At 48.1% G+C, this 23,754-nt stretch overlaps 5 protein-coding genes across 5 annotated transcripts; 4 read left to right on the top strand and 1 right to left on the bottom strand.

The window, feature by feature from the left end:
• Nucleotides 1-1,637: 1,637 nt before the first annotated feature.
• On the top strand, nt 1,638-2,968 carry PHATRDRAFT_49202 (predicted protein). Its single transcript, XM_002183912.1, has 2 exons — nt 1,638-2,397; nt 2,508-2,968. Exons 1-2 carry the CDS (start codon nt 1,720-1,722, stop codon nt 2,511-2,513), a joined length of 684 nt encoding a protein of 227 aa, XP_002183948.1. The 5' UTR covers nt 1,638-1,719; the 3' UTR covers nt 2,514-2,968.
• Nucleotides 2,969-3,583: 615 nt separating this feature from the next.
• PHATRDRAFT_49201 (predicted protein) lies at nt 3,584-6,601 on the bottom strand (the record flags this gene model as incomplete). The annotated part of the gene is made up of 2 exons (XM_002183795.1): nt 3,841-6,601; nt 3,584-3,683 (listed from the first exon to the last, which is right to left on the bottom strand). The coding sequence occupies exons 1-2, from the start codon at nt 4,461-4,463 to the stop codon at nt 3,584-3,586; spliced, it is 723 nt and encodes a 240-aa protein (XP_002183831.1). The 5' UTR covers nt 4,464-6,601.
• An 833-nt stretch (nt 6,602-7,434) lies between these two features.
• PHATRDRAFT_49200 (predicted protein) lies at nt 7,435-8,882 on the top strand. Its single transcript, XM_002183911.1, has one exon. It carries the CDS (start codon nt 7,521-7,523, stop codon nt 8,751-8,753), a length of 1,233 nt encoding a protein of 410 aa, XP_002183947.1. The 5' UTR covers nt 7,435-7,520; the 3' UTR covers nt 8,754-8,882.
• Nucleotides 8,883-10,023: 1,141 nt separating this feature from the next.
• PHATRDRAFT_49199 (predicted protein) lies at nt 10,024-11,399 on the top strand. Its single transcript, XM_002183910.1, has one exon. The coding sequence runs from the start codon at nt 10,037-10,039 to the stop codon at nt 11,291-11,293; it is 1,257 nt and encodes a 418-aa protein (XP_002183946.1). The 5' UTR covers nt 10,024-10,036; the 3' UTR covers nt 11,294-11,399.
• A 214-nt stretch (nt 11,400-11,613) lies between these two features.
• On the top strand, nt 11,614-18,536 carry PHATRDRAFT_49198 (predicted protein; the record flags this gene model as incomplete). The annotated part of the gene is made up of 2 exons (XM_002183909.1): nt 11,614-16,447; nt 16,532-18,536. One exon carries the CDS (start codon nt 11,614-11,616, stop codon nt 15,805-15,807), a length of 4,194 nt encoding a protein of 1,397 aa, XP_002183945.1. The 3' UTR covers nt 15,808-16,447; nt 16,532-18,536.
• Between the last annotated feature and the right edge of the window lie 5,218 nt (nt 18,537-23,754).

The raw sequence follows: 23,754 nt of genomic DNA, 5'->3' as shown, positions 1-23,754 counted from the left end.
GTACTGACTGTGAATAGTAATTCGCTACCGCTATTGTTTGCTAACTGTTAACGCCAAAGCAAGTCTTGTTTGACTACTCCTTACAATCTGTCAAAATTATTTCTTATTTCCCTAGCTCAAAGAGAGTCTAGCTAGTAGTAGAGTAACTCCAGAGCTGAAACGGTAACTCTAGACACAGTACGGTAGAGTGTCCAAACGATCGCACCCGTCCAAACGGTACGTCAGATCCCACGTCACTACCGCACCCGGTTATTCCAGTGCGTAAGCTCGTAGTGGAAGAACAGGCTGCGGTAGTGACGTGGAATTTGACACTTTCCAATCTTCAAGACCTCTAGCCAGCAAAGACTTCTTGAATCTGCAAGGATATTCTATTTAGATATAAGTATATACTTGACAGTGAGGGGGGTCGTGACCGTCTCTCGCTGGGATAGAGAAGATGGCAACCATTGAATTGAGAACTCGAAACTTGAGCTTGGTTGGATCTTGATCATTCTGAATTTGCAGGATAGGTTAACAGTAAAAATCAATCTTGCGCTCGCCATCTACCAGAAAGCACGTGGGTGCCCAGATCCTCCGAACGAGCGAACGGACGGATGCTAGTCGGGGGGATCTCTGTAGGCCAATCAAACGAAAGGCAGATGCCATCGTTCCAAGATCTACTGGTCATTGGGCTTCTCATACAGTCATTGACACCACGATTGAAGACAAATTTTTGTTGACAGTGAAATCGTTGCGGACGCGCTCCGATTCAAAAGTTTCCCTACTCGGTCGCGTCAACCGACCTTCCCCTCGTGAGTTTACAGCTTTATACGCCCTATTTGGCTTCCTATGTAAAGTCTCCAGTGATCATATTAAAGTCATTGGTCATAACACTCTCCTTGTTCAAAATTTGGTACCATACAATGCGCGGAGCAGTCAGTTCTCATTTCCAGCGATCGTTAAAACAATTAGAGAAATGCCTTACTTCTCTCTTTATATCTATATTACTCAGAGTCAGTGAGTAGTACGAATTTCCAACGTCCTAACTCCAATTTATGGTTTCAAACAATCCGAATTCGTTGGTCCACAGTCAAGGAATTCGCAAGAATCACTATTTCACTACGCGTGCACTATGGGGTCGCTTTTGTGGTTCTCATTTGCGGCGATCGTTAAAACGATTAAAGAAATGCTACACTTCGCTCTTTATATATATTACTCATTGAGCATACGAATGTCCAATGTCGTAACTCCGATTCATGGTTTCAAACAATCCGAATTCGTTGGTCCGAGGAATCCGCAAAAAGTAATTGTAGTCTATGTACGACCGAGTCGCTGGTGAGGGTTTTTTGTCGTTGGATTGCTCGAGCGAATTCTCCGAGATTGTACAGAAAGCTCAACTTTCGGAAGGCATCTATGTGGTCCAACCAATCTATTCAAATATATCAATTGTTAAGAGCAGAGTTCGATCCTCACTATGTGGAGGGGCATGGTGAGATTACGGAGTGCCGAGACATAAGAGCTCCCCACAATCAAGTTGATGGACATGCTTCGAAAATGCCATGACTGAGAACGAGAACGCCCAGATGCTCCACGGCACGAGAACTCGATGAACACGAACCGAATCCAACGCCAAAAACGCGTTGTCCAAAACATTGCAACTCACTCTCTCTCTCATAAAAACCAAAACGCCGCAAATTGCACCAGCTTTTTTGGTTGTCCTCCGCCTCTTTCCGCACCACCATGATCTTCAAGAATCTTCTCTCGCTGGCCTCGGCCGCTTTCTTGGCCGCCACCGCCACCGCAAGCTCCCACGACGCCCTTCCCGTCCAGACCTTTGACTCTTCGGAACAGCTCAGCCGTGATCTGCAAATTGACGAGGCCTCCTTTGCCATTACGTTTACCGCGGTCAGCACCGCCGCTAGCACGCTCACGATGACGTACGCCAACGGTGGAGGTGACGCACAAAATCCCATCGGCGGTCGTTTCGATATCTTCACTGCCGGGTCATCGGGGCGCATTCCCCGTAGTGGAGCCGGTAGTGAAGTGTTGGCCGATCCGAAACTTTCCTGTTTCAGCAGAGGAGGGTCCAATTTCAACTATGCTGCTTTGACATCCGGTATTACCGCCGACACGAGCAATATCTTGTCCCCTACATCCACCTTTGCTATCTCCTTTGACGAAAACGTCACCGCTACCCAGCCTTATTACTCTGATACTGGGGCTCCTACCGATTTGATAGTCAAGTACTTTTTTTGCGTCAAGTTTACCCTGACCAAGGAAGTTGGAAGCCCTGCAGTCGCAACGGACATTAACTACCGCGAAACTGCGTATGAAGTGACTCTCACACTCAACGGTACCATTGCTAACGCGACCGCTTTCACCGTGGACACCTTGGACCCAGGTACTGACACCGACGAGGTAATTGAGTATACCGTGAGTGCGGGACTCTGTCCTAGTTTCACTACGACGGTGACGCAGGGACTTACCGTTCCGATTTGCATCGTTTCGGACCAATTTCCTTTGGCCAGTATTGATTCGATCGACGAGCTTACCTTCACGGCCACCGTTCCCGACCCCGACGTTGTTCAGGCGATCATTACGGGCGGCAGCGCCGCTGATGGAGCCACCGGTTTGTACGGCATTGCCACCGCAGATGCCGAGTGCCCGGCCAACGAGTGCATTCATGTGGACGTGATTGTGTACGCCATTTTCGCGAATGAAGCCACGACCAACTTGATTGTGGAAATCAGCGGCGACGCGGTCATGTCTGTGGGACGTACTGCCCGCAAGTTGCGTGCGAAAGTCCAGCCCACACGCGAGTTGCAGGAGACGCTCCAGATGCAAGCCTTTCGTAACGAGATTGTCCTCCCCCCTTTGCCTGGTTCGGGGGCCACGTTGGCCAACGTGTGCGCGGCGGCGGTGCCCTTCGCCGTGGCCGTGGTGGCCGGTGCGCTCGCTCTTTAAAAAGTGAGAGTTTGTGTGTGTGAAAGACGCGTCGCGAGACGCTCCTTATTTCCGTCGGCATGTGTCTTGTCGTGGTCCTATGTGATCCCCGGGTCGGTTCACGGGAGTTGCCGAAGTAGAGAATAAGAATTATATAACTGTACAGAGATACAGACATGTGCTGCTATTACGTCCAACAGTAGGTATACACCTCCCGGGCAATAGAGTGGGCCACATCCATACACACACACCCGAGTTGGTAGATTGATTTCGGTTCGTCGAATGCCAAGAATGTGCTTCCTGAAGAAAATTTGCTCCTTCCCACTCCGTCCGTACGACCATCCGCCCGTGTACAGCGCGGCAGAAGTAGAAACGAGTACCAAGGCTCTGTGTGTGTGTGTGTACCGTTTGGACGCGTCGGCAAAGGTACGGCAGTCCTCCGGGTGTGTCCCGTACTCGTGGTACCAACGAATCTGCACAATTGTGCCGTTCGGAGGACACGCCTTCCCGGATGCATGCATCCGGAAGACCGTCGATGCGATTCCAACCTACACACACACAGACATACGTGTGTGTGTCGCGAACTTACTCTCGTCTCGATGCGCTTGTATTTAAGCGTTAGCAGGGTCCGTACGTGAGGGATAGTTCATCCTGGTGGGACCTAGTGTTTGATTCCCGTCTTGGCGTTCCACTGGGGTGTCGCCCTGGGGTGTCTGCGCAAACCAAGGTACGGTAGATGGGACGCTTCCGTTGGTTCCTTACTGTGTCATACATCATGTACATCATACTTTATATTTAAATTCTCCTTGTGTATCTGCTGGTTTCTCCTGCCACCGATGCCGAACCATCGGAACTCTTTGTCTAGAATTTGGACGGTAAAGGCCTGGTTTCGAAAAATGCATACAATTTAACTCGTACCGTGAACACACACCACGTTTGCCATAGAAGATTTTCACAAATTCCCGAACTGCAAATATTCTTGGCCCGAACGGTGGTTTCTGGCGCTCGTGACGAAAGCACAACACAACGTTGCCTTGCCTACCTCCCGTCGCCGACACAATGTAAAGGTTGGAACCGATATTTTGGAGATCAGGGTGGAACTGTTCCAAAAGAGTAGGAGGTCGGGCCCTGTTTAACGTCGTTGGAGCCAGCGGCTGCAGTAGGGGCCAAGCGAGCAATCGAGGCCTCACAAAAGGAGCCTCGAGGATCGCAATAGTACGCGGTGTGAGGACGGCAAGCGGTGAAGGATTGCAGCGACTAGGCAACGCTCCTCGTACCGGTGCAGATCCAATAGGTGCTCGTTTCGAGATCAATACAGCGGCGGGACGCGGGCCAATGGCCGAGGGTCCCGAATTAGACAATCCGAGACTATCTCGTTGCTTTAGCGAAGGAGGCACGCTCTTTACCCTCGGGGAAGCTATGGGTATTGTCGTAGACGATATGGACGTCGGAGATGGCTTGGCGCTTGCGTTCAACAAAATGTCGGAGGAAATAGTCACTTCTATTTGATAGTGGCAATGCTCTCGCTTTTGAAGCAGCATACGCTTAGGTATCAAGTTGACTCTCACCAAGAATATTGATGGGATCCTCCGGAAAGAGTAGACATCAATTGCCAAGTGACGGCGCTGAAGATATCAGTCTCCGTGGGGACAACACAAACAATATGGACTCATCTACCGTGGCTAAAGCGGAGGCCGGTTTTGAGATTGACACAACCATTGAGCATCACGTGGATGCCGGACTCTGCATTGGTTTTGATTTGGCTAGCGCGATACTGGTAGGTCGTTTCAAATAGTATCGTATCGCAAACTTTCTTCTGGCCCCGCCGTTTACAATTTTTTGAGCGGAACCGATCCGTACCTAATCGCCCAGAGCATTCTAGTGAGCGACCCGGGTAGAAATACGGGAGATCCCGGAGTTGCCGCCGGCCTTTTTCAATCTTGCCGACCCGCATGGGGGCGTCTGTGATGCCAATGGGGGCGTCTGTGATGCCAACGAGTGCATCAAGTACAATGTCTTGTTGCACGCCTTTTTGCGCGTCCCCGTGGATTTGTCTGAGTACAATGCCACTTGGAATATTACCTCTGCGTCGCGATGACCATTGGAGAAGGTCTCGGCCCTGAACGCCTGCTGCGTACCAACATTCTTTGCACGCGCGAGTTGCAAGCCTGTCACGACCCTGTCGGTTGGGCTGTCACCGCCGCGATGCTGCCGTTCGCGGGGGTCGTGTTGGGTGGTAAATAGTAACTGTAAGCGACGATGTCAACTTATATGGAAGGCTATTGAAATGAACCGATGGAGAGTGTTTGTGGTACAGAAATCAAGAATTATCTTTGTGGGGGTCGAGCGAGTACAGTCTGGTCCGTATATCCCAGATGGAGGGGAGAAGTCAAACTCGTGTGTCGCCCGCAATGCCGAATAGTATCACTACGACTGTGGCGATACCTGGGAACGGGAGAGGGTGCGGATTGGACGTCCACAATTACCTTCCTCACCAATAGGATAATGACAGCATGTACTAGTCGAGTACACCTACTCCTGCTTGAACATATGCTCTCCTCATAAGTATGGACAAATCACACTACTAGGTACAAATATTGCTCGCGAGCATTCTCCGTCGCAGCGTGAGAGTCTCTTGGCTTGCACGATTTTCTGATTAGGGATTCTCCTGAAAGGTCACGGTCAACAACGGAACCTGCCAACCACCATGGCCTCGGTAAGCATAGAGTGACAGCCTGGTCTACACCGTTAAGGTTTATTAGGGCCCAGAGCCTATCTTTTGAAAAAGACATCGTCGCACGCCCTTGAGAGTCTCAAAGGCCACCCTTCATTTTCGCCAATGACTACATGACGTAGCCCCGATGCCGTTTCCCGTCTCCTTCACCCCGATGTTTTCGCGATCAAATTACCCCCAAATGCCGTTTCCCGTCTCCTTCACCCAGCTGTTTTCGCGATCAAATTACCCCTTAATGCTCTTCCACGCTTGGTCCCTACTGCACTTTGACATCATCCACGGAACAAATGACTCGATCCATCGTGTACGTCGTGTTCGTTTGTCGATCCGGCTGTCTTCTTGAGCCAAGCGGAACAAGCCCTGAAAGACATAGTCCAGCCCGGCTGCGTCCCCTTCCCCCGATACTGAAACGACACGTCCTTCCATCGGACAAGCGAGGCAAGCTTCTGTTTCCAAGCTAAGGCCTCCAACGTGGCGCCACAGCAACTTATAGGGCCAAAACAACCCGGAAGAGTTCACCTTTTGTACGATCTGTCAACTGCCCTGACTGTAAGATAGGAATGAGACTGCATTGGGCCTTGCCGCCCATCGATCAGTCTCCTTTCCCCTGATCTCGCACCGGGCCAGAAGTCAAAAGCTGACAGACAACAGCGAACGGGATAACCGGATTGCCCTCAGTCACCACGACCGACGGATTCCTCTACGCATTTACCCTTGAAACACCTGCCCCGGTACACTTTTTCGATTGCATTGTACGGTAGAGTCAGCACACTCCCGCTCATCCAGCCATCCATCCGAAGCCGACAAGTCGATGATTCATCTTACGAATCCTTATACGTCGATATACAGTTTTACAAAGATTCAAAGTTGTTTCTGTCCTATGGGGCAGCGTTAATGTAAGTGTAATTGGTTGACTGTGATCCCTAGGTCCTCCGGAGTATCCAGTGACCGCAGGAACCCCTAATGATCTTCCTGCCGAGCTGGATCTCACGATTCACTGTAAAGTTGCATTTGAAATCACTGTAATCCCACCGCAGAATGCGGAACATTCTTCTTTTATCTTGTTCGGACGGATTGATACTGGGATGCTTTTAAACATGCGCACCTCACCACCATCTGCTCCTTGAGAACTCACCGAACCCCTTACAACTCTCCCACGATATATGGTATGTCTAAAGAGGTTCGCATTGTTGCCTCCATTCTTAAGTAATTAATTGGCTGGGTGAGGCGAGCGAAGATTCTTACCTAATTTTGAGATGACTCCTCTATCCGTTGGGAGAACTACTTTTTCCAAATGCCAAAGAAAAAAAGGCAAATTTGAATGCAGAGGTAGAAGAGGGAAGTGGGTTGCGCTACCACAGTCGAAAATGAGGAATTCACATCTACGCTACAAGATTCAGACTTCTCTAATTAACTGTTGACCAATATTTACTAAGGCCTATCAGAGACATCAGAACCCCCAGTTGGTATCCCCTTCCGGACTGTCTTGTTCTCAATATAAATATATCTCTTCCGTAGAAAATGAAATTGTTACATATCTGATAAAATTAATGTTATATCTGTCAATTTCGAATATAGAACCAGTGAAAATGCTCCGTTTAGGGACAACAGAAAGTGAGGTACTTATAGGTCTGCAGAAAAACTGTACTTTCTTAGACTAGACGTGAGAACGAGAACGCAATGGCAACATGATTAACCGCGAATGGAATCAACACCATGTTGTGAAAAGCTTGCTTACCTTGATTTTCGACACTTGCCCGTCCTCATTCTCTGACTGTTGTAACCATTAGCGACCAGTAACGCTAATTTTGAGGTTGCAGATGCATAGCAACTTTCACCACTATATCAAAGTTAAAACACGACAATGATCTGGTGGATTTTCATCGCCTTCGCCCCTTTTGTTAGCTGGGTGAAGGCGGTAGCCTTCGAATCCAGCATCTTGAGCCCATACCAGATCGTTAACTCTTCTGCCTGGCATAATAGGGGGCTTCAAATTATAGACAAGTCTAGGTATAATGTGACTTTTGTCGAAGCTTCGGTCACTAACAGTACCTTCAGGATTTCGTTCAACAACGGTGCCGGTGATGGTAAGACGCCAATAGGGGGAAGGTTCGAAATTTTTACTGCCCGAGAGGGCGTCGACGCAGAAGCGGATCAGACTCTGTCATGCTTCAGTACGGGAGGAGAACTGTTTCGCTACGAAGATCCTGGGTCGGGCATCTCGAACGCTTCGATGTCTCTTGTTGCCAACTCTGTCACGACTCCGTCGACCTTCAACTTTTCCTTTGACGGGAACGTCGCAGAATCAAGTCCATTCTATTACGGGGGTTCTGGTACGACCACCAAACAAGCCAAGTATATTTTTTGTGTGAAGTTCACTCTTAGTCAGGATATTCCTGGCCCTGCTTCTACCAGCACTGTAGATATCAACTACCGTGAGGTAGGTATCGAAGTTAGCATTACTCTAGATGGCGGATTGGATTCCAATAGCGTGGGCGCTTTTGAGGTGGATGCTGGTCCTAAAAATACCAGTACCGAAAACGAAGTTGTGTATACGGCGAGTGCTGGTCTTTGCAGTACATATGACCTCGATACCGCCATTCCACAGCAAGGAGAAGTTATTCCTGTGTGCATCATCTCGGATGATTACCCACTTGCAAGGATGGTTGAGGTTTTGGACCTTGTTTTTTCTTCCGGCGACCTCACTCAGGCGATTCGTTCGGACGGAGGAGACGCTCCTGGAGCGATGGGGTTGTATGGTCTGCCTGATCCCTTGAATGCAGATCATTGCCGACAAGGCGAGTGTGTTCAATACGATGTGACTCTATACGCCATTTTTGTATCCGAGGTAGAGGCCAGCCTTGAAATCAGCATTACCGGCAACGTGATTCTTGGAATTGGTGCCTCTTCCCGATTGCTGCGAGCTCACTTTAAGCCCACTCGTGAACTACAAGAAGCGTTTCGCGAGCAAGCCTTCAGTACAACGATTGAAATTCCTGCTCTGCGACCGGCTCAGTCGACTGCTGCTACCCTCAGGAAGGCATGCCTTTTGGCTTCATTGTTTGCCGCAGCTATGGTATCTGTTATGCTCTTCTAGGCCTGCTGAGGTTCGAAATAACGCGATCGTCGTACAATCTGTTCGTCTATTCATATATCGCCGAGCAATTTTATTGATTCACAACATGTAGGAAAAAGGAATGTAGTAGCAACATTTGATGCATTTCAATACGTTCTGAAGCAAAGTCCCTCTCCCCAGCTCTTGTCGTACGTCATATGATTCACAGTCGAATTATTAGTACGACTCGCATGCTACCATGAGCATGCAATTTGAGCTGTCTGGGACGCAATACTAACTTTGCCATTTCTTACATTTAGCTATACATTTGTCTCATATTTGATTCCAATGCAGCCCTTATTCTTCTCCACAAACTGTTTGTGTAAACTTTGCAGCAATCTCTCTCCTTCACGGAACGAACTTCTTTTTGTGGAAGATGTATGCTGGATAAGGCCGTTGTGATCCTCCCATTTTGCAACGATTGAATAGCCTTCAATGAGCCCTTGCGACAGCTTTAAAATCCTTTCCCCATGATACCCGACGTCAGTCTGACCGGGCTGCGGAACAGCCTGCGTGCTTCATTACTCTACTCTGATGTTGTCTTTAATTAAATGTAGAGCTTGAAGTTTCCTATCAAGCTTTGTTGAGAGTAAAAGCGGGTCCCTCTACTTACCGGACAGTACACCATCAGCGGATGCTTGTAGTAGTTCTGTGTCCGTAATTTTGTACGGAGAACCCACGTCAGATAGAATCTATCGAGCTCCCTAAGGTAAGATGAAGCGTATCGATGACTTTAAATGACCAAAATACTAAGACGATACCCGCTTCAAGGACATAGCGTACATAGCATGAGCGTCTAGACTCGGTCCGGAAGGCTCAACAAAGTGTGCCTTTCATCCTTCCGTTCATGAGAATCTGCCTCTATAAATCTGGCTTGAGGGGCACCTCGCTGGTTGCGTGACATATATGTTAGTTGAGATGGTTTTGACCATTGGAATTGCCCCATTTAACGTTAAAAAAGAGAATCTACCTATTCTTTTTGGAACCCCAGAAAGCCTGAATGTTCCATATTCTGAATACGTAATAGCCCGTTGTTCAGAACGGACGACAATCTATATTCAATTGAACTTCAAATAGAGTTCTCTCGGACACTTTTTATTACATTTATGTAAATGTTTATCTTCAACCATCAAGAGAAGGCCTTTCCCAGCATGTCTGCCTCGGCTACCAGCCAGTGAGTCTTCTTCGCTGCTGTCGCGTACGTCGATTTTCGTTTGCGGAAAAACACCAATTTACGCCTTCGCTACAAAAACAAGAACTCGGCGATGATCATCAAACTCGTCCTAGTCATCGGCCATGTCGTCTTCTGGGTGAGCGCAGTGGCCTCCCCATCCAGCATTTTGAATTCCGTAAAGACCGCCGAATCTTCTTATCAGCAGGAGAGGGAGCTTCAAAGTTTGGACGAATCCTTGTACAACATGACTTTCGTAGGTGTTAGTAACGCGAACAACACCATTACGGTGACGTTTGACAATGGTATAGGCAACGGCGACAGCGGAACCAATCCGGATGGTCGCTTCGACATTTACACAGCCCCAGATGATGTCGACGTCACGGCAGACAAGACCCTATCATGCTATACCGAAGGAGGTGAGCTGTTTGATCATGCAGCAACTGGTTCGGGCATTTCCGGACAAATAGTATCGATTGGAGCCAACACGTTTCCAACTCCGTCAACCTTTGAGTTTACCTTCGATGAGAATGTCACGGAATCAAGTCCCTTTTACAATTACGATTCCGGTACGACAACGAAGCAGATTGAATTCATCTTTTGTGTTAAGTTCACTCTTACTCGCGAGATTGAAAATAAGGGTTCCGACCCAATCACTACCAGCACGGTAGATATTAACTTTCGCGAAGTAGCGATTGTGGTCACGGTTACCCTTGATGGCAATCTCAATGCTAACAGCGTGGATGCATTTAATGTCGCTGCTGCCCCCATCAATTTCGACCTTGACAACGAAATCGTATATACGGCAAGTGTTGGTCTCTGTGAAACATACAACCTCGACGTCAAAACACCTCAACAGGGCGATGTCGTTCCTATTTGCATTATGTCGGACGACTTCCCGTTGGCTCGAATCATTTCAGTACAAGACCTGACCTTCACTTCGGATTCTCTGACGCAACAAATCCGCGTGGACGGATTAGACGCTCCTGGGGCTACTGGTTTGTACGGCCGAGCGAGTGCCGACACCCATTGCGTTACCAATGAGTGCATTCAGTACGACGTGATTGTCTACGCTATTTTCGCGACCAGCGCGGAAATCAATTTGAAAATTGATATTACTGGCAGCGTGGTCCTCGCCGTGGGTAACTATATGACCCGGAAGTTGCGAACTCGGCTGGAGCCTACTCGTGAGCTGGCCGAATTGTTTCAAGGGCAGTCTTTTCGGTCGACAATTGAGCTGCCACCCTTGCCTTCGAGCGAGTCAGCTGCGTCTACCGCCTCCGCAAATGTCGTCTGTATGAAGTTTATCCCGTTTGCTATTGCCATGCTGGCACCTTTCCTAGTTTTCTGAAAAGGTCGGAGCGAACATTGTAAATATGTCTACAAATGGCGAATGCCGCCTTGCGTTCCAACGTTAAATCATATATAGAAAAATTAAGAAAGCATTTTTTTAAAAATATTGAATAAGTGCTCGAATATATATCATGAAACCAAACTCAGTTCTTGATGTCGCTACACTTTCGATCCGTCGATTCCGTTTCGCTGCCCTTCCTTTCCAGTGGCTCAGACCATGTCCTTGTCGTCAATTGTGGCCCTAGAATACCTGTCCTCTTGCTGAAGTCCAGAGCGACCGAGACCAGAGTACGCTAAATGAAGAATTTCCCTCCCAGGATGGACACGAGAAACAGCGCTGCGCATCCTATACCGGCGCTCGTCGCCAACCTTCACGACGACTGTCGAGATCATCATATTTCGGCACAGCCGATTGTGAATAATCGACTGAGTCCGTTGCACGCACAGAAACCACCAATCTACATTCAGCAAGCGTCTGCGATTGTGCAAGATATTTTTAATCAAATGGCCTTGAAGGATTCACCCCCGGTAAACGATCGTGCTCCCGTTTCCGACTCCATATTTTCAGCCCCTGAAGTGATCAATATACAGTGCCACGCTGGATTGATGTTACCGCCTTCTGCCCGAGCTCCTAATTTGGGAGCCTTTTCTGTAGCTTGTGGTGGTGATGATGGTAGTTCACGGACCGAGATTGCCGGTGCATCATCTTTTGGTAGCGCTACGACGGCAGGAGCAGGAAGCAGCAGCCTCCCTCCTTCTGGGAGGGTCCCATCCGTCCACCACCAAAACTCAATGGCGGGCCTTGGCCCGGCTCCTTCTGATCCTACCATAATTCCGGCAATGAAAATGGGACACGTCCATTGGCAGGCGCTCGCATCTTGGACATTCGAACATTTGGGGATCACGATAGTTCCCTTCGAAATTGAAGCCAATTGCTTACTCGCCCAGCTGGTCTCTCCCTCCGCTTCACTCGTTCCAAGCCCCTGTAAGCATGGAAAGTCGCAAAATTTGTATTCAAGAAAAAAAATTCTCTCCTTCTTAAAGCCAAAAGGGAATGCACAAGCGAAAAGGGAACCGACTATTCGACTCCAAATGTTTGGCTCAGAGTACGCGCGTCATCTATCCACCTCGGTATTGGCACCGGAAAAACTGACCAAGCCACCGATTCAGCGCAACAAGCGTAAAATGTCAACGAGAAATATCCTTCCTATCAATCTGGAAGATGCGGACGCGGCTACCTTAGCCGGAGCAATATTAGACCTTGCCGTGACAGTTGACAATAAATCGCCTCCAGATGGATACTACCGCATTTCCCAAACCGCCACAAGGAAAGAGTTTATGTTAGGCTACGACGGAGGCTCCAGCAAAGCGAAAAAAAGTCCGATGTATCTGCACGTAAAGAAAGAACCGGACTGGGACAAGGCTGCCCAGCGGCCTTGCGTGACCGCACTCGCGCTCATTTTTCCCGATCGATCCGAATTTGTACCGCCCGGGTTTTCCGTGGTAAAAATCGACAACAAACCGGCCAATCTTGGTGGTGGAACATTAGCAAATGAGCGTGTACATCTTTGCTTTCGAAGGTCTCGTGAAGGCAACCCGCTGACGGGGCTTGTACCCCTTTCCACAATTCACCAAGAAACAGTTCCAGAAGGGTACACTGTTATTGAGCGTACCCCTCGGAACCACACCGCCGTCCTCTATACGTCAGGATGCTTTTTGGCGTATCGTCAAAGACTCGCCAATCTAGAAACTCTGCGTCCTTTTCCGCTTGTTGAGTCATTAATGAATGGACGGAATGTCAGCGCACACACTACTCGATTAAAATGTTCTCGGAGTGACACGGCAGAAGACACAAAACCGCTTCTACTAGCGTATTATTGTACAGGTGCCACCGTTGTTGCCGCCGATGTGGGCCGCTTTCACATCATGGATCGATCGACCCATTCACTCCTGTCGCCTAGCTCCGTGACCAACCGCTTGGCCCTCATAGAGTCGTCCCGTCTAAATGACAAAGTCAAGCGGGAAGACACAACTGAAACAACGTTCAAAGGAGATTGGGATGAATCAACTCGAGGTAATGGGGACGAAAGCGCAGCACAATCCTGCTTCCGTATGAACCACTCGGCTATTTCGTTCGGAAGCGCAGTTCTTACTTTTGCTACGAGCCATCGGCTGTCACCGTGTGCTTTTCGTCAGGAAATAGACCCCACTTTACCAGAATTGGACTTCATTCCCAGTATCGAAACGCCTGGTTGTAGGACGGAAAGCGACATAAATCCCACTCGCTTGGCGGCTCGAACTGCAGTATTGACACCAATTCTGACAGCTTGTTACACTCGTCACGGAGGTACAGCGCTCGTTGCTGTTGAAGGTCTTTTAAAGCTAGTGAAGGGTAAGCAATTTTTCCGTGACGACGTAAAATTATCGGAGACGAGCGACAGCAATTCAAGTAAGCGGTTGACCTTGTTGGACATGGCCATTCAAGTTGTGTGTGATTTGACCATGACGGGAGCGTCCGAAATACTTTTCAGCGTGTGCGTCGAGTTTGTGGAGGAGGCTGTGCGATTTGCTAAAGGTCAGCTTCAGACGCGCACTATCGGTCACGTGTTAAGATTCTATCTTTTTGTCTTCTTATTTGAGGCAAGCGTTCGATCAGGAACCTTTGAATTGTCATATCCATCTTGGCAAACAGCTGGAGAAAAAGAAAGCGGAAATGTCGTGGCTGAGGTGTCCATCTTGGACGATCCACGAGAAGATGGACGAAACTTTCTGCCCGGCGGGGCGCCTCAACGTGCGGTACTGGGAATCAAAGAATTGATTTCGCTTTCCATTGTCCACCTTGGTAAGGTAGACGTCACCGATATCCTACGGAGTGCTCGGTGTACGTCTGAAGGAGATGCTGCTGTGGAAGAAGAACAAGAGCCAATGTCCTTTTTGGACAATTTACTGTCCTCGGTGGTAGACGATGCAGTAGATCAAGTGGAACGCGCCAATTTCATCCAGCTTGCTGTTTGTCAGCTTTATCGTTCTGGCGGTAGCGAGCTCTTTTGGCATGAAATGGTGAATATATGTGGTCGCGGGCTTTTCGCGAAGGACGACAGACTCTGTGAATCAGGGAGAAGTACATATATTCTGCTTTTTGCAGTCCTATCATGTCTTGTTAAGCTGTCTTCGGGGCAGCTCCGGATCAACCGTATGAGGGCGAGCATGTTGCCTCGAGATAGAGCCAGCAAGCTACTAGGCCTGGAGCTGATACTTCACTTCTTGGAGTGCTGGAGTGATGAGCAGGAGGCGGTCGGTGTGCTGAATGCCACAAACAATGTCAGTACAATCAAGTCAGTGCGCACATTCGTATTTTGCATTCGCCGAATGGTAGTGCCTTGCCTGCTAGAAAATACAAGGCACGCATTAGAAGATCCACAAATCTTTCAAAGAGTAGTTCGTATCGTGTCGGAGTTGTGGTCCTCTCCTATCTATAGAAGCCATTGCAAAGTGGAACTAGGGGTTCTGATGGAGCACTATGGGGTGCGCATCTTGAATCTGGGACCTCAATTTCTTTTTTCGACCAAGCTGGATTTGTCGCCCGATTGTGTGTGTGTCTCACTTTTGTCCCAGCAAGTCGACCTACTGAAAGAGATAACCAACTGGTTTTCAAATGATCCAAAAGACGTGATCGAAATCTATCTGAACTTTGAAGCCGACACATTCGAGGAAGTTTCGGGGCCGATCCAACTTTTGCAGGGGAAAGAGCTCAAAATCATTCAGAAACTATGTGTCGGCCTAAGCAATATCGCAGAGCAGGCCAGTGAGCTCATTGGAGACCAAATCCGCGAGAACCAGTCCGAGATTCTTTCAGCTGCGAAGAGAAAGACAAGTGAGCTGTCGACCGTGATTTCTTTGCACCGAAGACTCGTACACAGCGACAAAAACTTGGTCACAGGAGCCACCCATGCACTGCGAACCGCTTCCCTTGAAGCTATGGAGATGATTGTCAAGTCACTTGCAATCAATGCTGCTATGGCGATGGGGAATGAATTCTCCAGTTTGCTGCTTTCCTGGACGTTTTTAGATTCTCCGCTATTGGATGATAGCTCGCGGTCCCCCTCGGTTGGTAGTGGAAGCGGCTATGGAGAATTGTCTCACGCGACTAAAAATATTCCTGACATAACTTTGAAATACTATCCCGATGAAGCCGCGATTGAACGCCGCTCCCAAACACTCGATCGTAGACCTTCTAGCAAAGAAGTTCTGGAGACAGCAGCTGAAATTGCCGACAAGAAGACATTGAAAAAAGCAGTGGAATACCTCATTGCATGCAATGTTTTGACTCCGTCTCCGAGGGAAATTGCCACTTACCTTCGAGTAAACCAAGAAAAGTGGGATCCTGTGGAATTGGGGATTTATTTGGGTGAAGGTGGCACGAGCTCGATTGACGCCGAGTTTTTCAACTCTATCCGGAGCCTCTATGTTCGAGCAGTCTCATTCGTAGGGATGAACGTTGAGCAGGGGTAAGGGCGTGTGTCGTTTACTTTATTTTACAAGTGTCATCTTACCATTTGTTCTCATTCTATAAATTCCATAAGGTTGAGGCACGTGTTAACTAACTGCGGCTTCCGTCTTCCGGGAGAGGCACAAAAAATTGATCGGATTATTAATACCTTTTCAAAGTGCTTTTTCGAGGACAATGCCGGTGATTACCAACTCTGCCCATTCAAAAATGAAGATTCTGTGTATCTTCTGTGTTTCGCTATCATCATGCTGAACACGGATCTCCATAAGTCGTGCTCGGGGCCGCGAACTAAGAGCAGAACCATGTCAAAAGATGAATTTATTAAAAATTTACGTGGAGTTGAGGAAGGCTCGGACATTTCACGAGAGTACTTGTCAGCAGTGTATGATTCAATCCAGGAAAGGCCCTTTTCGATGGATACCAGTCGTGTCGGTAAAAACAAAGCCAAATGTGAACGTCACTCGCTCCATGATATACTGCACAGTGCGAAAGGAAGTGATTCGCTACTCAGAGGATTGGCAATTTATGATTTCCGTCTCGCAAGCCTCGATGATGCCGCTTCAAGGTTGAGTTGTTCCTGTCAAGACGCTCTATGCGATTTGACAATAAGTTGCGTCTCCAAAACATGGCATCAGTGGCACGGTAAGAATTTTCATCAATGTGTTACAGTTTGGGACTGCGATTCAAATCGACTAACTGTTTTTGTGACGCTATCCTTTCGTACAGGTGTAATCAACACGGCTCTGGATATGGCACATCTTGATCCAGAGGGTATGAGACCATCTTTGGGGATACTTTTATATGCGATTTCAATATTTGTCTGTTTGGGATTGGATACTGAGCTCTCTGCTTTCTTGGATCAGCTGGCTAGATTTAAGGCGTTTGAGGACAGTCGTCAGGGTAGACGGATGAGTAAAGACACGGTCCGTGGTGAATGGCTTTTGGAATTAAAAGTGGCTTGCTCCGCTTGCAAGGACAGGAAGCTTTGGGCATTACGGCGCTTGCGTCAATGGATTGACTCAATGCGATCTTCTCTAATTGCGGACGTCCAAAACAAGGCTCAAATGACAGCAGCTACTACTCTCTTGCTAGACGGTGAACATCTTAACCTAGATCCAGCACGTTCCTTTGTATGGAAAGGTATTCTGTTAAAAAAATCGAATAGCACGGGACGATCCGGATATTACATGTTTTTCCTCTTTTCAGATGTCCTAATATACGCGAAAGAGATCGCCGACAAGAGCTACAAAATTCACGGAGAATTGCCCCTGACCCTAATCAAAATCGTTGACTGGTTTCCTCCCTCGCAGAAGAGCCGAGATAGAATCTTTGAAGTGCGCCATCCTCGCAAGTCATTTCAACTGTTTTGTTCTTGTGTGAGCGAGAAAAAGGAGTGGGTAAAAAAACTCCGGGAAGCAGCCTCGCTCGAGATGGAGCGGAAGATGAAAGCAGAGGAAGCCAGGATGGCCGCTCGTCGGCAAGCATAGCTATTCGGTTCAATTTCCTTTCAAGTTGGGATGCAAACATTTCGTATTGCAGGATAATTGGTAGATTTTTTCGAGCTGCTCCAGGAGATCAGAGTCTGACATTTCTGGGCTCCTTTCCGGATGGTCTGGTGCTGCAGTAGCAAGAGCAAGTATGTGAGTACATCGGTACTCACAGTAATTGTCAGCAATCCACCGAATGACGTCTTCTTTCGGAAAATAGAAAAGTTTTATGTACGCCTCCACGTATCGCAATCCTCGCTCTACTGTAGCTAGAGGCGGCGTCAGTGGAAGGGATATCTCTTTGAGTCTGTCGGAGACCACGTCGGGCATTAACCCATCAGATAATGAGGCTAAATCCAAAGTCATAAGAGCCCTCCCTTCAGTAGAACAGCGCGGTACCCGCGCAAATCCTTCTAGCAAGGCCTGGTATGCCATAGCATTGATTCGGTTCCAGGTATCGTTTTGAATTATCTCAGAGAGTTTACCCGATGTGCAAAGAAAGCCCCAGATTAAGGAGCACTTTTCACAAATATCTTCAACATAGTTGTTTGGATGTTCGTTAAGCTTACAAACTTCCCACGCGTCCCCAACTGCAAGAATATTTGTTACGATTTCAGCAGCGTTGATAGACCGAGAGCACGAAATATCGCCTGATCTGCTTACAAGGGTAGGAACAACTTTTAGCAGGCTGTCTGTATATCCAGAGAAAGCAGAGAAAGGAGTCTCTCCAGCAACTGAAAATTCTTCATCCGTATACTTTGCTTGTATGGCAGCATGCGTTAGATCAACCAAAGCTGCGACAGAGAATGAGCTCCATGCCGCAGCTAGTCGCTTCTCTAAGACCTGTACCACTTTGCATGCACTCTCTTCGGAACTTTCACCAGAGCTACTATGTATGTCGACGATACATGCGTCAACCCGGTCGAGGTTTATTATATCTCGAAGACCGTCATGGGCCCGTGTTACAAACGAGCGAAGCGAGTCAATCTCGTCTCTGTCTTTAAGAATGGGAGAGCAAATGTCGCCTTCAATTGTTGTAGGCAGAGTTGCGCTTATTCTAGCTTTGCTTCCACGGATTGATTTCTCTTGTTTGTGAAATTGTTCGAAGAGTGTAGAACCTGTCTGTGATCTACATTTCGTGCGGTTTAAGTCCTCAATTTGCGGGAAGGTGAAGTGTTCAGGAGGCTCCATTCCCAATATTCGCCTTTCGTGTTTTCCCGTACCACAGCAAAATCGTAGAACAGTCATTAGGTAGAGGTCGCAGAGATTCGTCACAACTACAAGGACATCTTCCACAATCGAAGGAAGATGCTTGGCAATCGCCAGTAAACGCTCTACCCAAGGGACTAGCCCATCTTTCGCACTTGCGGTCATTAACCTTGGATAAAGCCCATGCTTTCCTCTACACATGCCGCTGAGAAAACCAAAAATCGTTGCACTAGTAGCTACAAAGGCGTTCATCTCGTCTTCAGATACATCTAAGCCTTGCATTCGTGACCAACGGAAAATTCGAGGTGAGCCAAAAGGATTGAGCTGTCTCGAAAAACCAGAGAAGAAGTTTAGGGGCACACTGGAGACTCCGAAGGAAGCACCTTTGACCTGCGTCAGGCAGACGGGATTTAACAAGGTCTTGAGACTTTGACGAAGGAACCCTTCGATTGGCACAGGATGCTGCTCTTCCCTCCTCACGAAGTCGCCTAAAGGTGCTACGTCAACTAAAGCCCAGGACTCAATTGTCAACAATCTCCCCAAGGAACTCATGGCCTCCGCATGTACGGACCGTAAATGATTTCTGAACAGGTCGTCCAATACTTTTCTAAGTTGAGACGGCTCGTTTTCACGCTGTGTGGGACTGTTGCTAAGTATGTCCTCCTCGAAAAAAGGATCCTTCAGAGCCAGAAAATCGGATACCAACAGCGAAACCTTATGAAGATCCTGTAAATCAAGCATCCATGCATGATCGTCTACACCATGAGTGATCTTAGCGAACAAGGTCGCTTTCTGCGAAAAATTCAGATATTCTTCGATGCAGTATACGAGAACCGATTCGCAATGATTCCAAAGGACGGCTTTCGAATGCACAATTTCCATCAGCATCCGTTCCAGTTGAAGGCTCTTTGGTGATATGGTCGACGATAAATCAGCATGAATGATTTGGTTTTTTTCAAAAGGAGTCCGGTGCCACAGAGTGGCTAAGAAATATGCATGCAAAAGGTCGGTCAAAAGCAGACACAGCGTCTGCACGACAACTGAAAGATGCGTCGTACTCTCTTCCAAGCGGAAGCGTATTGTAACGAGATTATGCGTCATAGTGCGGAGCTTAGTTCCATCACCCCAGTCCAGGTCAATTTCACGAGCCAGTTGAGAAAGCTCAAACTCGAATCTCGACTCTTTCATTCCATCCATTGGATTCAGGAGGGATACCGCTAAAGCTCGATCGGCCTCGTAGCAGAAAGCCCGAAGGAGACGTTTCACCCAGACAGCAGAAAAATCATAAGGGTGTTCCTTAACACCTTCATTCTCCATATACAGTTTTAGTGCAGCTGCAACAAGTCGTTCATATTCCTTCCAAAACTCTAGCACTGTAGTCTGTCTGCAAGACCTGACAACAAGTGTCTCAGCTAAGGCGAACAGTCGGTCCCAAAGGCGCGCTTCTACCAGGCCCAGCCTTTTTCTAACAACGTCTAGGCATTCGATTCTGGCCATTCTCCCATCCAAGACGGCTGAGAATACCTGCTGGACTCGCTGCGTGATAAAGTTGTATTGTTCCAAGGTAGTGTTCTTCGTGGGGTCGAAAGAGTCGATGCAACCATAAATTTCTTTTTCTTGCTCCTCTAGTCCTCGTATTTCATTTAAAACAAGACTAAGCTCGCAGTATGCTTCTTGTTGTCGCCAGGCTATCAACAGCGTTTCCATTCCTGCCAGACCAGTATTGTCGTCAGCGCCGACTGTAGACGCTATGGCTTGCTGGGAGCGCTCGAGGTATAGATTTGCCAAGCACAAATGATTATCAGCAATGTTCAACAATGCATTGGCTCGCTCCAAATCAGCGTGATGAGGCTGCACCTTGCCGAGAAGCTGGCGCTGGATAAATTGCAAGGCCGAATCAAGTCGACATAATTCATTCGTCATCGTTTCGTCCCACATAGCCCAGTCGGTAGTCGAAAAGTCGAAACAGTTGTTCTTACCTACATCCAATAGGCTTTCATGTCCACCACAAAGAAAGCTCCAGGGAACCGATTGTAAGACTGTTACGGTATCGTCCCACTCAGGATCGTTAAAATAGTACGAAGGCAAGTAATCGAGCTCGCAAAAATTTGGTTCTCTGGACGTTACCGAAAACGTGTTGTCTGCTAAGGCAGCATCGGTCGACGCAGCTGGGCCCATTCGCACAAGTCGTCGTCGAGTAAAGCGGGCTTCAGGTAAATTGAGATCTGTCAAAGGCATCATCAAAGATGCGGTAACTTGGTCCTCTCTGACCTCGTCTTTCCACCGAGGAGTAGGACTTGGTCCTTGGAAGTATCTTTGGAGTTGCTCTGACGCAGGAGTGGTGGAGATTGCTTTTGCCCGGGCAACCTCAGTTTTGTTAGCTAGCTGAGATGTTTCTGTGCCAGTTTTGATTGAGTCTGTTGTGCAATTGTCTGAGTGCGTTTGCAACTCGTCAACACGATCCACTAGCTCTGGGTCCGTCGCAGTCCGACCTTCACTCGAACGATCATGGACCCCATCATCACCTACAAGGGAAGCATGTACACACCTGTTGACGTCAAGAAAAATGTCGGATCCGCTAGTCCGAGTCCGCGCTGCAGTTTCAGCAGGCTGGAAATCTTCGGATCCTTCTACGTCCGTTCCCTCTTTTAGGGATCCAGTCCTTTTATCATTATATTCCACGTTTAAATCTGGAATTTGGTTTTTTAGTTGAGACAGCAGTTTACTCCAGTCAGAAGACGCTTCTAACTTCGTCCAAAGATTTTTTGATTCTTGTGCTTGTTTATCCCATTCCATTTTTCCGTCCAGGATCCAGTCGTATTCGTCCTGTGGAAGGTAGGAACCAGACAGAACGTTTGGCATTGACGAACATAGATTTGTCCGTGTAGAAACACTGCTACCCACGTTTCGCGGCCGACACCGAGATTCATCTCGACGAAACGATGACGGCTGAAGCGGTGACGAAATAGCTTCACGGGAGTTTGAAGACTGTTTCGTATTCATACTGTACAAACTAGTCAAGGCCTGATCGATATTCGAAACCGAGAGGCTACTGCTGGTCCCATCATCGTGACGGGATGGTTCCAGGTGATTGCTTAAGTTGGTCGACGCCCGACGAAGGGTCAGCGATTGTCGGACGGCGACATGTAGACGCCGTCCCGATTCTTTCCAAGTTGGTGTTGCTGATGCTGATTGAGTCTGTGTTGTTGGCGCTGATGTTCTGAAAGGTGCCGCTGGCGGCGACAGGCCATTGGTAGCACTTCCGTTGGGATTCGATTGCATAACGAGAGGTTTATTGGTGTTTGAAATGCGAATAGCTTGAAAAGTGCAACATTCTAAGGGAGGCTTTTGTTTTCAAATACCATGAATAAGCAACTACGGCGCCATGATGGTCAAAGCATTCTTTTGTGTGTTACATTTACAATAAGCGGAACTGCCCAGAAATGAAAAAATACTGTTTTCACCCTGCCCTAGCTCATCATTTTTCGCATTGGAAATTGCGTTATATACAATTTCCCCTCCAGCTGACCACAAATAGCATATCATATATCGTTTCTGATTTACTCAACAGTGTTCGATGGAAATTATTAATAGTAAGAGAGAGAGAGACTGCGTACTTCTCTGAGAGGCCTGCTACTCCTTTTTATTGGCCGCCGTATGATAGTCGCAATGGCTCAAGTTGTCACTCCCTAGCAGCGTGCGTAACTGACAGATACAGTCATAGCTAGCTAGCTGAACTATGAATACCTTTCTCATTGCGTTCATTAACGGCTTCCAAAAACAATGTTTATTACAAAGTGAAAGCCTGTTCAAACCAACATAAAACGGGATGCGACCTTTCGGCTGCGCGTCGCGGTCCATTCACGTGAAAAAACTCAAACAACGGACATCTTTCGGTGGTAAAAGATATACTGACTGTAAATGAGACGCAACAAAACCATGAGAATTCTCCAGGAGTTGTTCAACTGAAATGGAAAAAAGACATAACAAGTAGTGAGTCGATTGGTCACGATCCTGAAATCCGGAAACGCCATTATCCCAGCAATAAGTCCAAAGCAAAAGTACCGAGAGTCCGAAAGTTGCTTATCGTCAAAGACATGGAAATACGACCCCCGCAAGCAGTATTTGACTCCGACCACTCCCAAGGGCGTCTCATGAACATCGACCGTCAATTCCCGGCTAAAGGAAAAGTACGGTCTAAAGCTATCGTCATTCTCTGGCTATCCTTTTTGTTTGCACTGCAGCAACTCACTGCGGCGAACCTTACACATTCCACACTACCGACACAACGATCCCTCGTTTCGTACGTACCTTTGTTTGACTTCTGCTCGAACGAACCAGCCCCTCAAAAAAGGACGGCAGCACAGCTAAACAAGGGTTGGGAAAGACGAATGATGCCCCAACAACTGTCTCGTGTATTACTCACAGTAGCGAGCTTACTACGGGGGGATATTCTGTATCATCATACCCAGGTGGCGGCCACAAAGGCAAATATCCATCGGGAGCGCCTGCTACCAGAGCACCGTCATTTCTGTTTTCCGTGGCCAATTGCACTTTCGGCCGTTGTTTCTTGTCGTCCAATTTCGGTTGGAGTGGCGATCGCGCCAATACACGCTCGGCGGCCTGGGCGTCCAGAACTTGCACCAAACAGGACCCGTAAAAGAAGCCGGTACGGGGATCTCTTAACCACTGCACGCGTTCCACCGTACAGCCCAGCCACGAGGCCAGCTTCGATCGGGTCACTGTCAACGGCAACCGTGAAAGGAACAAACGGTTCGGAATTACAGTGGCAGGCATCCCACTGGGTTTCGTAGAAGAGTGTGCGCTTGGCTTGGCTTTTTTTGTAGGTTCCGTCCAAGATTCGGTATCGTCGTGGTTGCGTTTTCTTTGTAAGGCTTCTTCGGCACGTTGTTTGAGTTGGACCAAATCTGGCTTGACCGATGGGGGGCGATACCCAATCCGGCACAGTTCGCACCGCAAAGACGCCAACAACGACGCATCGTTAGGAAATCGCTTGTGTTGTTGTTGACAGTCGTCGCAGACAATGACTGGTACGGCACACCAAGCGACACCGCATTTGTACTGTCCACGGTACCGCGTCCATTTCTGTCGACATTGGCAACACAAGGAATCGGTTTCGGCTTCCACCTGTTCGATTGGTTTTTCTGCCGGTACCTGTTCCATTCGACGATCAAAGAGGTAATTTTTACCCTTCCAGTAACCACCCTGCGGGTAGGTTTGCAAATAGCGTTC

This window comes from Phaeodactylum tricornutum, chromosome 21 (genome assembly GCF_000150955.2).
Source record: "Phaeodactylum tricornutum CCAP 1055/1 chromosome 21, whole genome shotgun sequence".
Taxonomy (NCBI): Eukaryota; Bacillariophyta; class Bacillariophyceae; order Surirellales; family Neidiaceae; genus Phaeodactylum; species Phaeodactylum tricornutum.
Note: the sequence above shows the minus strand (reverse complement) of the source record. Positions and strands in the feature narration are given on the sequence as shown.

Coding starts and splice junctions, on each gene's coding strand:
- PHATRDRAFT_49202 (XM_002183912.1), top strand. CDS start 1,720: ATGATCTTCAAGAATCTTCTCTCGCTGGCCTCGGCCGCTTTCTTGGCC.
- PHATRDRAFT_49200 (XM_002183911.1), top strand. CDS start 7,521: ATGATCTGGTGGATTTTCATCGCCTTCGCCCCTTTTGTTAGCTGGGTG.
- PHATRDRAFT_49199 (XM_002183910.1), top strand. CDS start 10,037: ATGATCATCAAACTCGTCCTAGTCATCGGCCATGTCGTCTTCTGGGTG.